The sequence below is a fragment of the Dreissena polymorpha genome, chromosome 11, assembly GCF_020536995.1.
Source record: "Dreissena polymorpha isolate Duluth1 chromosome 11, UMN_Dpol_1.0, whole genome shotgun sequence".
NCBI lineage: Eukaryota > Metazoa > Mollusca > Bivalvia > Myida > Dreissenidae > Dreissena > Dreissena polymorpha.
The window spans coordinates 26,433,373-26,450,237 of NC_068365.1; the positions used below are offsets into that span (position 1 = coordinate 26,433,373).

Genomic DNA, 16,865 nt, shown 5'->3' on the forward strand with positions numbered 1-16,865 from the left:
CAAGGAAACCCTTACTTTAAATACTACTTTAAATACATCATCATGATTCATACAGATTATTTAGTCTTTAAATATTCTGAAATTATTGTGCACTAAATCTTTTCCTGAAACCTTCAACAGAATTTAATGACGAATTCTTGCATTGAGTCTATTAATCAGCTTTTGCTTCCCATGGCAATCTGTGGTCATTAATTGTTGTACAGTTCTGTAATCATTTACTTAATCGTTGACTTAATTGTACTTTATCATGGACTTATTTGATAATGATATTTAAAATTAGCATTTTCTTCGATTTTTTTCAAAAAATACTATCAGAATAGCAAACAGTTTGGATCCTGATGAGACACCATGTTCTGTGGCGTCTCGTCTGGATCCAAACTGTTTGTAAAGGCCTTAAAAATGCGGTTCCAGCACTGAAAGAGTTAATACATTATTGAGAATTTGCGCAGCTTGGTAGTACAGCCTATGAAAAGGTCACTAATGTTGTCTTGATGAAGTTTTCCAGAAAACGTTAACGCAGACCAGCAAATCATCTTAATATTGACTCAATAACTGGATACCAATCCTTGGGAGATTCGTATGATAATATTTCCGCAGCATAATTTAGCCGCATTTCTGTTTCAAGATGGCACTTGTTACTGTATTTTTTTAAATTAACAACTAATATCCTCCACACCAAATGAATGGTTGAGATTGCCTCTAGCATGCAATATTAATGAATAAGTGGGGATATTTACAGCATCGGGATTGGAAAAAAATTACACTGTATTCAGCACGTTTTTCTCCAATTTTCAGTTGTAGTAGAAATGAAACAACCTTTGCATTCATGCAAAAGTTTCTGTCACATCCTCAGTACCATTGACAAGTTTTGAGAGTGATTGATGTCGGGTCATGATTGCCATCAGCTCGCTGCTCACAAATGAGGTCTCACGTTGTATCCCTGCTAATGACGGGATCAGCAGGGGGACATGACAAGTCTCAATGGGGCTTGTCTCGTTACTTGTGTCCATGACAAGGCTAAGAAGAGATTTACCTATAAAGGGTTACACACCCTCATGCTATAATTGGCAAGCATGTCAATCATGCAATACTTGCAGTTTCATTCATCTGGTGGTTTGACGTCAGATTCTCTTATATGCGTGCTAAAACCTCTCCTGCGATATTATTGTAAATCACGACCATTTAAAAAATATCTCTCAAGAAAGTTCCATTAAATCTTGCATATTTTCGCTTGCTAATGTGTTTAATACTAGATTTATGACTGTAGGAGTCATTTGTCATGATCTTACGGTTGACCATTTTGGATTTCTGTTGCTGTTTATGTTTACGAAGGTTCTAATGTAGAAGTAAGAATGCAATTTATAGAGAAAGGTTAAATTGGAGCTGTTATAATATAATAACTAAACGTCTTGGAAAAAAACATCCATTTGGGATTAGAAATTAAATTTAGTATTACTTGATGACAGGACATGTGCAGGTGGTCATAGTGATTAAATAAAACTTGAAACTTGCTAATTTGATGAAACGCCTATTTATATAATTATATTCAATGGCGTTGTACAAATCATATAAATATACATACAATTGATAAAAATAAGAGTGATTGATACATTTATGCAGCATTAATCAATAAATATAGTCAATATTCTTCAGATTTTTAGTTTGAAATACATGTATTAAAGTGTGGTAAAGAAAACAATAGATTTCTTACAATATATAAATGTGTGTGTATGTTGATATCTTGATAATTAAGAATAAATGTTGCCATTTGATTTTCAAGAATATGTCATAAGCTCTTTAAATATTGTGATTACTTTAAATGTTAACTGCCTTAAAGTGTGTAAATTTCATATTGAATCAGGATTGTGGTTGAAAAATAAAGATATGGCATTTCAATAATTGACATAATTTTAAGCTGCAAAAATAACATAATATTATGCAATATATTTACATAGAATTACATTTAATACAGCACAAGCGCTTATACATGTAGTCTAGAACCAAAATGTTTTTCATACATTATTACATATTTCTTTCATTCTTATCTTTTTAGCACTTTGTGCGCATTTTTTGTTAGCTTCTGTGTCTTGAAAATCTAATTGCTCTAAGCCATGATATATTGCGTGCCACAGAAGTGTGACAAATTGGTTAATATTCCAGGAATGCATTCTTATTAAATGTCTTGACTTATTGTTGAAAGCATCAGGCAGCTGGTTGATTTAAATGCACAGAATAAGCTGCTTGTGGTTTCCTTCATAGTGCCTTGAGGTGGTGGACAGTAATTAATTGGTTTAACGCTACTCAGAAGCAAATTGAAAAAGGCTATTATGTGCAAACAGCATAAAACCAGAATAGCCTGTGAGTTACTCGCAGTCTGTTCAGGTTTTGTGCTGTTTGCTGCTCATCAGTACCTAAGGATTGGAAATGACCATTGAAAAGTTGAATCTAGTAAGAAAGGTCTTTAATTACATTTAACGTTCTATGAGACTACAAATGCTTCAAAATACGTTTGATAGTGGTAAAGGTTTAAAAGTGCCAGCACAGTGGTGGACATAGTGAATATATCTACCCATAACATAAGAGTGTTTAAATATAATTTAGTAATAGGCTAACCATGCAATTAATCAACAATAAATCAGTTAAAATTAACTATGCATAATTGATATATTGCTGTTTATACATTTTGACTGACTGTTTCCAATGTTATTTTCTCCACAAAAATACAGACTAGTTAATGATGTAATGTATAGATCTGCCATTGATTTATGTATATTGTTATGTTCACATGGTTATATTATTTTGTCATTATATGAGCCTCGCTCTGTGAAAAGGGGGTTTCATGCATGTGCGTAAAGTGTCGTCCCAGATTAGCCTGTGCAGTCCGCAATCAAGGACAACACTTTCCACTTTTATTATAATGTTTGTTTAAAGAAAGTCTCTTTTTAGCAAAAATCTAGTTTAGGCGGAAAGTTTCGTCCCTGATTAGCCTGTACAAACTGCACAGGCTAATCTGGGACAACACTTTATGCATTGAACCCCCTTTTCACAGAGTATGGCTCATACTGTTTTAACCCTTTGCATGCTGGGAAATTTGTCGTCTGCTAAAATGTCGTCTGCTGAATTTCTAAAATTAGCATTTTCTTCGATTTTTTTTCAAAGAGTACTATCAGAATAGCAAACAGTTTGGATCCTGATGAGACGCCACATTCTGTGGCGTCTCATCTGGATCCAAACTGTTTGCAAAGGCCATCAAAAATCGGGTCCAGCACTGAAAGAGTTAAGATTTGCATACACTTGTATGTGTTTTTATGCAGTGTTTTTCTGTGATTGCAGGGTTACACTGATGAACCTATCAGCAAAATCTTATGCAATGTGGAAGATGGACAGGTTGTGCAACTGGATAGGTGAGCTGTTGTTATTGAATCCTTATGAGCCTTTTTCTGGGAAAACTGGGCTTAGCCCTTTGCATGCTGGGAAATTTGTCGTCTGCTAAATGTTGTCTGCTGAATTTCTAAAATCATCATTTTCTTCGATTTTTTTTCAAAGAATACTATCAGAATAGCAAACAGTTTGGATCCAGATGAGACGCCACATTCTGTCGCGTCTCATCCGGGGCAAAACTGTTTGCAAAGGCCTTCAAAATTCGATTCCAGCACTGAAAGAGTTAAGTATGTTTGTTTAGTGACTTCCCAGATTAGCCTGCGCATATCACACAGGCTTATCAGGGATGGCTTATCAGGGATGGCTTTTATGACTTTTATGGAATTTTTATTTCAAAGGAAGTCTCTAGTAAAGGAAAATCTAGTTTAGGCGGAAATTATTGGCCCTGGTTAGCCTGTGCAGGCTGCACATGCTTATCTGGGATGACACTGTACACACATGCATTTCACTGGCCAATGTCAAGTAAGGTTTTGTTGTGGCAGTTAGTAATTTAAGTAAATTGCTTCATGTTGTTCCAATTACCAACCATGTGTGAGCTTTGTTCCATGGCATTAAGTCTTTAATATCTGCATGAACCATTCAGTTAAATGTCATCTCCTTGGAAACCATGGAGCCTATTTTGAAAAATACCTTAACAAATCACCAGTGAGAGTATTTCAAAGTTTACGAAGTCCTTCAGCATTCAGATCAAGTGACACTTCTAGCTATATCTAGTGATTAATAACTGCTCATTTTAGACTTGCTTGCATGCAAGTGATATTACCTAATCCTCCAACGTATTTTAAAAAAAGAATCAAATGCACTTAAATTGAGAGCTGCGGTTAAAAAGTATTGAAGTGGTTATGTGATATCATGATTAAATTGCTTTTGTTAAGTGTTTCATTTGTGCTATTTTAGGATCTTACAAATATGAGGTTTTCTAAATCCAGCTAGGCCCTATATTTTCAACACTTTTGCTGTACACTGAATTGATACAATGAGAATGTATCTAAGAGATTAAATACAAATGGACACAAATATGTTTTCTCTGTGAATTTTTTTCCACTGGATGCAAGGACAAATTGCTTTAGGAATGTTCTTGAATATAGATTTAGCTGAAGCTCATATATTTATACTTAAACAGTTGAGAAAATTGTTGGTAAAGCCGGATTCGATCTGACTTATTATTTAACCTCTAAGAATGAGAGCGACATATTATTCCTTAAACAGTGTTGCTTATTATGTTCCCCTTCAAAGAATAGGGGGTATATTGTTTTGCACATGTCGGTCCGTCCACAAAATAGTTTCCGGATGATAACTCAAGAACGCTTAGGCCTAGGATCATGAAACTTCATAGGTACATTGATTATGACTGGCAGATGACCCCTATTGATTTTGAGGTCACTAGGTCAAAGGTCACGGTCAAGGTTATGTTTGGGGTGCATATGTCTCCCACCGCTGAACACTTGTTTCATTTAGTGATTATAATTACTGACACCCATTACAAAATACAATGTACAGCTCAAATATTTCCCCTCCCCCCCCCACACACTCCTAAAAACTTTGTTTCAAATTAGTCTGAACTCAAGATATTAACCAATGAGAATGCATGTAATTTTGAGCATTTATTTCAATTTGTTAAATAAAAGAGAGATTAATTCTATAATTGAACTCTTTAAGGATTATTGTGGGGCCCTGTAATCGTCAAAAAAATATTTATTTCTGAAAGATGTTGCATGTTATTAGGACACAAGCTTATCTACATTGCTCAATCATATGCCTTTACATTATACATGATTATGTTTGTTGTCAGAAGTATTTGATGAAGCTTAGAAACACAGACTCATATGTGCAATCTAAAACACACAATATTCATGTCATTTTGCATTTTGTCAGAAAATTATAATTGTGTGCCATGTAAACATGGGAAAATCTGCCCAAATTAGTGCATAGTTTTTGGTCTGCAGATGGGACTTGCTAGTGGAGCCCAATGCTGGGGTCACGGACCATGACCCCATCGAGGAAGAGGTCAAGGACAAGCTGCCCCTGGACGTGTTCAACAACTACTTCAGTCTGGGGGCGGATGCTCATGTGGCCCTGGAGTTCCACGAGTCCCGGGGTGAGTAGGAATGACTTAATTTACCGCAACTCCTAAATAATAAAAAATAAGAAGCATTCTTATCAATCATTGTTAGATTTGTGGCTAAGGTTGAGTGTATGTAGTCAGAGGTCTTAATCATGATTACTCAACTTTTCTTGTCGGTTATAGTTACTTATTGTCCCCTACCGGTTTTACTGGAGGGGACTTATGGTTTGCGCTCTGTGTGTCCGTCAGTCTGTGAGTCTGTCATACTTTTCTTGATACTGAGATAACTTTAAAGTTCTTAATATTTTTAATGAAACTTGAAACATGGATAGATGGCAATAAGGACATTATGCATGTCATTTTTTTGTTCCTACATCAACAATTCTGGTTGCTATGGCAACAAATATTAAAAACTATATATATATATATATATATATATATATATATATATATATATATATATATATATATATTTCTGATAATGGTGGAGCTGGTAGGGGACATATATTGCTTGGCAATAGTCTTGTTTCATCAATCAACAACGAAATGAAATGGAAACTAGTGCGATATTGCATAGGCAAATCTTAGATTTTTTAATTGTCTAAAAAATTATGGTTTAGTACGCACCACCACCCAATGTTGGACTTTAAAAAAAAATAAGACCTTTAAGTAGAAAAAGGGATATCAGAGTAAATGGGTACGAATATCATGCATGTTGTAAATAAGTTGTTCGTAGTTAAAAACAATGAAATTACACATTGTTATTATCACGTTAGACTTAGCATTATACTTTTGTTATGACATCATACCTTTGTGAACATATTTTTTATTGTTGACCTCATATGTAAACGAATAACAAGTTGGTAAATGACGTCCCACAGTTTGCTTGAAAGCAGTGGACATTGTTAAAGTATGAAATTTAGAGTTGAATGCCAGTCTTTTATGTAAGACATAGGAATGATACAACTTTTTTGCATTTAACCCTGGAAATTGCGAACTCTAACCAAACAATATTTTTTTCCCAGTTATTTTACAAAGTGTCATTTTTTACTATGGATGTTTTAATTCTATTAATGGCATTTTTGGTAACCTTGGCACATTATTGATGTTTTCTTTGAATTGATTGGTGCTATTGTTGAGATGGCGATAAATTCTGTCTGTTAATGTGTCATTTATTGGTACACATTGCCAAATATGGGATACTTTCCTAATTTCCCTGAAGTATTGTAATTGCTATAACTGTATATAGTTGTACAAATGTTTGCTATGTTACTGTATATATGTATTTCGACTGTTTACAGAGGCAAATCCAGAAAAATTCAACAGCAGATTCCGAAACAAAATGTTTTACGCAGGTGTAAGTAGATACAAGATAATTTTTCTGTGTCAGAGTAGATACAAGGTAGTTTTTCAGTGTCATTTTACATGAATTACGCGAACAAGAATGTCAGACAAAGGTGGTAAAATATTATAAAATAACATGATTCTTTGTTTTTGCATGGTGCAAAATGTTTACCAAAAGAATGTATTAATGACTATACAACAGTTAGATTCTTAAAATGTGTGCGCATATTTGTTGCAGACTTGGTATGATTTTTAAGGTGTGGTCATCTGTTGTAGTTACTAGAAACTTCTAAAACATAATAGAATACATTAATAAAAAAGTGTTTAAATTTCCAAGCAGTACCCACTAAGAGTGAATGTTGCCACTTTATTTGTTTCCAAATAGCAAAATCTATAAACAAAAAATTAAATAGTTATGTAACCCTCTGTGTTATGAAAGTTTGTTTAAATGTAAAAAAAATAATATTTATATGATTATGTATATAACTGGAATGGGAAACAATTTACCTGTTTTTTCTCTGCCCAAGAACCCCTAAAGTAATGTATAATATTAGTTTCCCTTTTCCATGATTATTTAACACCTTGTCACACTCACAGCATCAAAGGTTTTATTTGTTTGATCTATGTTACAACACAGGCTGGTGGCAGGGACATGCTCAAACGAAGTTGGCGGGGATTTTCTGAACATATAAGACTTATCGTAAGTATTCGTCCATTGATACTATACAAACCATCCCTATATATTGTAATATGAAATTTTATTGATTTTTTAGACTTTCATCAATTACTTTATCAGAGTTAGATGCGGCAAACTTTCATATATCAAGTCATTTGTAATGACTGTTTAAGCTGTTAAGTCTTTGTAGACATATATTAATACATGTGCAATAATTATTATGGAATTGAGTATGCATTTAATGCATGTACCATTTAATTACTAATTGGCACTTACATGATAATAACTTATTGACACTTTCATTATATTTACTTATTGACCCTTCCAGTGTGATGGGGTGGACTTCACACAGAAGATTGTGGACATGAAGTTACACTCCCTTTTGTTCCTCAACATACCAAGGTACACTGAAGTTAAATACTAAAAATGTGATTTGAGACTAACCCGTTCCCACTCAGAAACAAAGTGAAAATGGCTCTGTGCAAACAGCATAAAACCAGAACAGCCTGCGAGTAACTCGCAGTCTGTTCAGGTTGTATGCTGTTTGCTGCTCATCAGTATCTTAGGGTTGGAAATGAAGCCCTTAAAACTTTGATATATTAAGAAAGGTCTTTAATTAAATTTAACGTTCTAAGGGACTACACATGCGTGAAAATACATATCTAAGTGGTAAAAGTTAATCCAGTTGAGTGCGTCAGGCTAATTGTGTCGTTATAACCGCGCCCAAAAAACAAAGTGTGAGAAGGTCTTTATTGGAGTGACATATAATGTAAGTCAACATTTTTTTGGGTGGGGTTTTCGGTGATAAAGCTTTAATGTTTGTGAAGCAGGAGTAGCCACATTTCTCAAGCAATTCAAATAAAACTTCAAATACGTCATCATCTTGCAGGGCAGATGTGCAAGACAATTGATTATGACCGTTGATCCCCACATTCCTGCATTCTTAACTCTTGAAAATAGCTGACAAAACAATGTGTAGATATTAGCAGGACTTAAGTGTCGGAGAAAGATCAGTCAAATGCAAATTGACTTCATTCGACAAGGAGTTTTTATGCCCCCGGATCGAAAGATCGGGGGCATATTGTTTTTGGCCTGTCTGTTTGTCATTCATTCATTCATTGTGTGTGTCCCAAAACTTTAACCTTGGTTTAAGTTTTGCAATAACTTTTGCATTATTGAAGATAGCAACTTGATATTTAGCATACATGTGCATCTCATGGAGGTGCACATTTTTAGTGGTGAAAGGTCAAATATATGGCTTCAAAGCGGCCCAATAGGGGGCATTGTGTTTCTGACAAACACATCTCTTGTTTAATCATGCTGGTTTGATGCAAAAGAAAAACTATCTAAATATTGTGCGCAATCATCCAAATATTTCGGAGTTATTTGCCCTTGAACACAGTGAACAAACAGGTGCTGGAGTATGTCTTGTTTTGACCAAGCTGTAGTTTGGGGCTAAATGTTGAAAAAAATTGTCACGTTGAAATATGTAAATGCTGATAATATAATAATCCATGTGAAGAAAACCTTTATAAGTATATTGAACATGTAGATAAGTATATTTTACATGTAGACAAGTATATTGTACACATAGACAAGTATATTGTACATCTAGACAAGTATATTGTACACTTAGAAAAGTATATTGTACATCTAGACAAGTATATTGTACATCTAGACAAGTATATTGTACATCTAGACAAGTATATTGTACACTTAGACAAGTATATTGTACATCTAGACAAGTATATTGTACACTTAGACAAGTATATTGTACATCTAGACAAGTATATTGTACATCTAGACAAGTATATTGTACATCTAGACAAGTATATTGTACACTTAGACAAGTATATTGTACATCTAGACAAGTATATTGTACATCTAGACAAGTATATTGTACATCTAGACAAGTATATTGTACATCTAGACAAGTATATTGTACATCTAGACAAGTATATTGTACATCTAGACAAGTATATTGTACACTTAGACAAGTATATTGTACATCTAGACAAGTATATTGTACGCTTAGACAAGTATATTGTACATCTAGACAAGTATATTGTACACTTAGACAAGTATATTGCACATCTAGACAAGTATATTGTACACATAGACAAGTATATTGTACATCTAGACAAGTATATTGTACATCTAGACAAGTATATTGTACATCTAGACAAGTATATTGTACATCTAGACAAGTATATTGTACATGTAGACAAGTATATTGTACATCTAGACAAGTATATTGTATATCTAGACAAGTATATTGTACATCTAGACAAGTATATTGTACATCTAGACAAGTATATTGTTCACATAGACAAGTATATTGTACATGTAGACAAGTATATTGTACACATAGACAAGTATATTGTACACATAGACAAGTATATTGTACATCTAGACAAGTATATTGTACATCTAAACAAGTATATTGTACATCTAGACAAGTATATTGTTCACATAGACAAGTATATTGTACATCTAGACAAGACAAGTATATTGTTCACATAGACAAGTATATTGTACATCTAGACAAGTATATTGTACATCTAGACAAGTATATTGTTCACATAGACAAGTATATTGTATATCTAGACAAGTATATTGTACATCTAGGCAAGTATATTGTTCACATAGACAAGTATATTGTACATCTAGACAAGTATATTGTTCACATAGACAAGTATATTGTACATGTAGACCAATACTTAGGATATCTGTCAGCTTAAAATGCTTAAGTCAGAGTTAATTTTTAGTTATAACCTATTCTAATTTGTATTGGAAGGCTACATGAGCAGATTTTACAGTTTTATACCCATGGGATTTTCCTGTTTTGTTGTTGTTGTTGTTGATTGTTTTGTAATAAAATAAAAAAATGAATATTAAAAATTTATGTTCAGATGATTAGAGCAGGAATGTTTTTTTCATGAGGGAGAGGAAATTCCACAGAATTTCAACAAACACTTAGAAATTAGATCTAATGAAAAAATGATTATAAAGATAGATGCAGTAAAACACATGAAAGCTCTTTAAGTGGAGTGAAGTAAAGCAGTTCCCTTCGTAATGAGAAAACAACACACAGTTGTATGCACTTTGCCATTCTTAATTTTAATGAAGAATAAACCTAAATGTCATTAAAAGCCTGTCATATTGGAAATGAATTTTTATGGCCCTGGTAATGTGGCATATATCAGTTGAACTGTCCGTCCCGCTGTCCATTTGTCCTGCGTTCTGTTTTCCGGACTTTTTATAAGCAATACTTTCAGATATTGAGCTGATTTTTAGTATGTGAGTCTACCTACATGACTAACAGATAGTGTGAGTTTTTCCGGTCAAGTGATTTTTGACAAAGTTTTGAGCCTTGGACTTTAAAATTGTCTAAAAATAGCTGCTGTGAGGCTTCAAATCGCAGTATACTAGGGCATTGTGTTTCACAAACGCAGGTCTCTTTGATGTTTGTTTATTCATTCAATGCGCAAATGGGTTGGGTTGGCTTTGTCACTTACAGTAGCAGTAAAGGAAACACGTTTTAACAATTAGCCTGCAACCATGATTTTATCAACTGATCATTTATCAATAACTGTTGCACTTTTCACATTAATGTAAAGGACACTCCTGCCAGTTGTTTGCTTAATTGTTAATGCTTTGAACAAATGCAGATTGAGCTAATTTTTCAATTGCCACCAGCTATGTGTTCATTATTTCATGGAAAACAATATTACTGGGGAGCGTGTTTAATTATCCGCTATTTACTTTGCCACGACTGTTGTGCATATCATGAACACCATTGATCAATTTGTACACCTTAAAAGCTTTAAATCCAGCTTTTGAAAAAACTTGTTTAATTGGTTATGTGGGACTTTGAACATGATTTGCAATGAAGCTATTGCCTAGTATGCATGTTTTGTGTCTTTTACTTGCATCAACATTGCATTCTGCACAGGCTAATCTGCGACAAAACCATACCCAAAAGCAATAAGCCCAGTTTTCTAAGAATGCGGCTCTATGCATGATACTTTTCTCATTCTGCCTGCAGATACAGCAGTGGTACCCTACCCTGGGGCAACCCCAATGCGTCCGGGTTTGAGCCCCAGAAACAGGATGACGGGTACCTGGAGGTCGTTGGCTTCACGTACTCCTCACTGGTAAGTGCCCATCTTGAATTGTAGTCATTATCAGGGTCCATTCTTGTCAAGGAACCTATGACAAGCTTGAAACATGATTTTTATGCCCCCCTTCACAGAAGAGGGGGTATATTGTTTTGCTTGATGTCTGTCAGTTTGTCTGTCTGGACCTTAGAGAGTAAATGACCCCTATTGAAATTGAGGTCACTAAGTCAAAGGTCAAGGTCACTGTCACAATAATTGTGAAAATTGTTTCCAAATAATAATAACTCGTTAACTAATTTACTGATTGGCTTGATACTTCCCATGTGCATTGGCCTTGTACAGTAGATGACCCCTATTGAAATTGGGGCCACGAGGTCAAAGGTCAAGGTCACTGTCACATTAATTGTGAAATTGTTACCAATCAATAACTCATCAAGTGATTCGCGGATTGGCTTGATACTTCCCATATGTATTGGCCTTGGACAGTTGATGACCCCTATTGGAATTTGGGTCACTAGGTCAAATGTCAAGGTCACTGTCACAATAAGTGTGAAAATTGTTTCCACTCCATAACTCGTCAATGAATTGACCGATTGGCTTGATACTTCACATTGGCCTTGGACAGAAGATAACCCCTATTGAAATTAGGGTTATAAGTTCAAAGCCCTGTTTTTATGTTTATTGTTTTTGTCCTTTCTGTCTGTTTGTCATTCTGTCCCAAAACTTTAACCTTGGTTAAAGTTTGATAATTTTTGCATTTTTTTCTTTTTTTTGCAATATTGAACATAGCAACTTGATATTTACCATGCATGTGTATTTCATGGAGCTGCTCATTTTGAGTGGTGAAAAGTCAAGGTCATCCTTCAAGGTCAAAGGTCAAATATCATTGTATTTTTCTTTTCTAAAATTTTAACCTTCATTAAAGTTTTATCATAACTTTTTAAATATTGAACACAGCAACTTCATATTTGGTATGCATGTGTATCTCGTGAAGCTGAACATTTTGAGTGGTGAAAGGTCAAGGTCATCCTTCAAGGTAAAAAATTAAAAACAAAAAAAAATCATTTCTCCATTCAATTTCTTACTTACTTCTCGTGGAGCTGCACATTTTGAGTAGTGAAAGGTCAAGGTCATCCTTCAAGGTTTGTTTTCTTTAAGTGTAAAAAATAAATCAACAAAACAAAATACAAATAAAGTATTGTTTGGTCAAGTGTTTCCCTTAGATTGGAAAGAATTTAATACTCAATCTATAGTTCTATGCATATTCCTCGTCAGGCCACACTGCAGATTGGAGGTCATGGTGAGAGGCTTACTCAGTGCAGAGAGGTCATCCTGACCACGGAGAAGCCCATACCTATGCAGGTAGACGGGGAACCGTGCCGCCTGTCACCCTCAATCATTCGTATCAAGCTGCGCAACCAGATGAATATGATCATGAAGCCAAAACGACGAGGCTCGGTGCCAATAGCAAACGAGTAAGTTGCTAAGAATGTTGCTTTTTAAAAGATTGTACGAGTTTTTCGTAACCATCTTTAGCGTTTTAAGGGTTTATCTGTTGCATTAAGTACATGTTATATAGTTCTGTGCCATTAACCCTTTCCCACTAAGAAATTTATTTTGACGAATTGATGTCCCTTAGAAAATTAAATTAAATTAAAGACCTTTCTTACTTAATTCAAGTGTAAAAGTCTTCATCTCCAACCCTTAGCTTTTGATGAGCAGCAAACAACATAAAACCTGAACTGACTGCGAGTTGCTCGCAGGCTGTCCTGTTTTTATGCGGTTTGCACATAGCCATTTTCCCTTTCCTCTGAGTGGGAAAGTGTTAAAGCCCTTGCAAGAAAGTAGAGGGGCATATACTGAATTAACCATCGGTTTCCATCTGTCCCCTGTCTTTAAAATTTCTCTAACATGATCATTACATATTTCGACATGACATGAATGTGGCCAGGGAAGGGGTAATGGTCACTTCTGTGACATGCTGCTATTGATTTCGTTGCTGCAAGATTGCGTGCCTTCAAAAAACTTGTTTTCACAACTTTGTGTTACACACAAATTCATGGTGAAACAAAAGCACACAAATGAAAATAAGTGATTTTAAATCTCCTTCTTTTGAATTGCACTTGAAAATATTCTTCAAAGACCTTTCATAACACAGAGGACCGTTTTATCATGGAACAAAAGCGTGTGTCATCAAATAGATTATTGGTTTTTATTTTGTTCTTAAAGTACAGCTATAAACTGTAGTTACAGGAAACATTATATAAATATCAGGAGATTTTTAGTGTCTACTTAATGTGGTCATCTGATTTACCTCTTCATGAACCTTTAAATATGTTAGATGGAATTCATCAGGGATTTGTTTTGTTAAGAGTGATGACAGCTTACCAATCTGATCCAGTTCCAGACATGGCATAATCTACAAGAAATCCAGTTATAAGTTGACATTTACTGACAGTAATCCCAAAAGATGTTAGCAGTTTCACATCAACATGCTGTGGCTTAGCTCAGTAATTCTCTCCAGTTATTTTGAAGAATTACTTTGCTGAAATTTTATAAATATTTGATAGTGAACTGGCAATATAATTAAATTACGCTTTTCTGAAGAAGAAAATTTGAAGGAATAAAAAAGAATGTTCTGGTAATGGCTAAAGTAGGCAAATAATAAGAAAATAAATAAATGTTTTATGAGATACTGTATTTTGTTATTGGCATATTTATGAAATCACAGTTAAGTTCAATCGATCAAAATGTTCTTATGAAAAGCTTTAGTGATTGCGTTTTGTCAGTCGTTCATTGTGCGCCATACATCATTAACATGTTCCTTTTGAACACTACAGAGACCACATTTATTGCCCAATCTTCATGAAACTTTCTTAGAACACATATTCTAAATGGTTAATGGACAAGTTTTACACTTGGTTATGTATGATAAAAAAAACCCAGATCACTGGGTTAAATCAAAGAATAAGTTTGAGAACATTCTTGAGGTCATATCTATCACCCTATTTTCATAAAACTTGGTCAAAAAATGTTGTCCTAATGATATCTTGGTCAAATTAGAAACTAGATGACCTAAAGGTAAAAAAGCTAGGTATGTTAAATTAGAAAGAAAGCTTATGAGCAATCTAGATACCAAATTTACTTCCCAATCTTCATGAAACCTGCTTGGTACATTTGTCATTATGATATCTCAGTGTAAACTGGGTCTGTAGGGGTCATAAACTATATCAAATTAAAAACAACAACAAACAATTGTGAAACAATCTAGAGGAAACATTTTTTGCATAATCATTATTAAACATGGTCAAAGTGTTTGTCCCAGTGCCATGACAAAGGAGTTGAAGTTGGGTCATGTGGGTTCAATGGGTCAATTTAAAGAAACAACTTATGAACAGTTAAGAGGCCACATCTATTACTCAATATTTGGGAAACTTTGTCAGAATTTTGTCATAATCATTTTTTGGGCCCTTGTTTAAAACTGTGACACATGGAATCACAAATAGGGAATCAGATCAAATTAAGGAAAAAGCTTGTGAACACTCTAGAGGCCACTGTTATTGCCTAATGGTCATACAACTTGATCAGAATAAATGTTGCAATGATATTCTGGCAAAATGCAAAACTTGGCTAGTAAGGTCAAACAAAGGTCACTGATTAAAAAAAACAGTTATATGTAAATGGGATGGTGAAAATAACTGTATGATTGCCACAATTTTCTGAGTATATGTAAGAACAATGAAATAAAACAGAGTGTTCTATATAATGGCGTTGTAGACAAAGGCAAACCACATTTTAAAAGTGAAGTTTAGAAATGATGTATGTAATAAAAATAATCTTAATCATATACAACAGTTGTATGATCAACTGTTGATTAAGAAAAAATAAACATGGAAGGCAATTATGTTTTTCACAACCCTTGTACATGAATATCTTAACATATCCAAGGTTGAACCTGAAATTATTTTATCTGATATATAAAGAGAATATTTGATTTGGATGAAAAATATTAGTATTGTTGGAGGCTTTGGTACAGTTAAGGTTTAGGTTTGCTCGAAATTATCTTGTTAAGCCTTGAGGCTGGCTCAAATATCTCTTGCTAGCTCTGAGGCTTAGCTTAAATATTTCTTTAATAGCCTTGAGACCTTGAGCCTTGAGGCTTGCTCAAATATCTCTTGCAAGCTCTGAGGCTTAGCTTAAATATTTCTTTAATAGCATTGAGACCTTGAGCCTTGAGGCTTGCTCAAATATCTCTTGCAAGCTCTGAGGCTTAGCTTAAATATTTCTTTCATAACCTTGAGGCTTGCTCAAATATCTCTTGCTAAGCCTTGAGACTTGCTCAAATATCTCTTGCTAAGCCTTGAGACTGGCTCAAAAATATATTGTAAAGCCTTGAGGCTGGCTCAAATATCTCTTGAGAAGTATGAGATACTTCATATGTATCAGAGACTGATATTAAATAACACTGAAGTTTAATATTTCTGGTTTCGCTCTACTAATTAATGAGTAATTAAGTGCCATTCAATAAATGTGTTTCGAAAATGAAAAGCTAGCTTTGGTGTGCCAGTTAAAACCATGTTTGCTTCAATTATCATCATGTAGGGAAAGACCCCCGATAATGTTGTAGAACTTTAGGTCCAACCCTTTTTCAATATAATACTTTGTGAATTGTTATTTATTTGTAATTGTCAATTTGGAAATAAAATATGTTTAAACTAATTATCATCATTTGCTTACTGTAACATTAAATAATGTAATGTTTTTAAAATTTCAATTGAACAAGTATGTGCTAAATAGGACTTCCATAAAGCTGCAATTTAAACAAAAGGTTTTTATCAATTGGTTGATTATTCAATGGATTGTTTATTCAATGGGATGCTAAGCACTGCATTGATCATTTGATTGATTTTTATTGTGTGGTAATAGTAACAGAATAGTCCAGGGTTGTTCTTCCATCCTATTAGCTTTTGTAATAGGATAAAGAATACTTCAGCAGATAAAACAGTTTCATGTTCAGCTCTTGTTGCTTTGTAACCACATGGGTGCTCTCTGCACTGGGCAAGGAACAGTTGGTGCAATCCAGCCTCAGTCCGGAATTTGCTTTTTTCAGTCCGCCATCAGTACCCGAGCGGTTGCGCATACAAGTGAGTCGTATCAGTATGCGGGACTATGAGCAGTTAAATTACGACAAGGATAAACTCAGGGCAGCTTGTAAGTC

The 16,865-nt window shown here is 34.3% G+C and overlaps 1 protein-coding gene across 8 annotated transcripts in view; it reads left to right on the forward strand.

Annotated features, from left to right (window-relative positions):
* LOC127850702 (diacylglycerol kinase zeta-like) overlaps nt 1-16,865 on the forward strand; it is a 234,123-nt gene that overhangs the window by 193,708 nt on the left and 23,550 nt on the right. For 6 of the 8 annotated variants that reach the window (XM_052383960.1, XM_052383962.1, XM_052383961.1 and 3 more), the window contains 8 exons: nt 3,334-3,404; nt 5,388-5,539; nt 6,808-6,863; nt 7,488-7,550; nt 7,855-7,928; nt 11,575-11,683; nt 12,923-13,122; nt 16,737-16,858. In XM_052383960.1, coding sequence (XP_052239920.1) covers nt 3,334-3,404; nt 5,388-5,539; nt 6,808-6,863; nt 7,488-7,550; nt 7,855-7,928; nt 11,575-11,683; nt 12,923-13,122; nt 16,737-16,858 — 847 coding nt within the window. The remainder of the gene's footprint in view (nt 1-3,333; nt 3,405-5,387; nt 5,540-6,807; nt 6,864-7,487; nt 7,551-7,854; nt 7,929-11,574; nt 11,684-12,922; nt 13,123-16,736; nt 16,859-16,865) is intronic. The other 2 variants (XM_052383959.1, XM_052383967.1) reach the window with 1 other exon arrangement.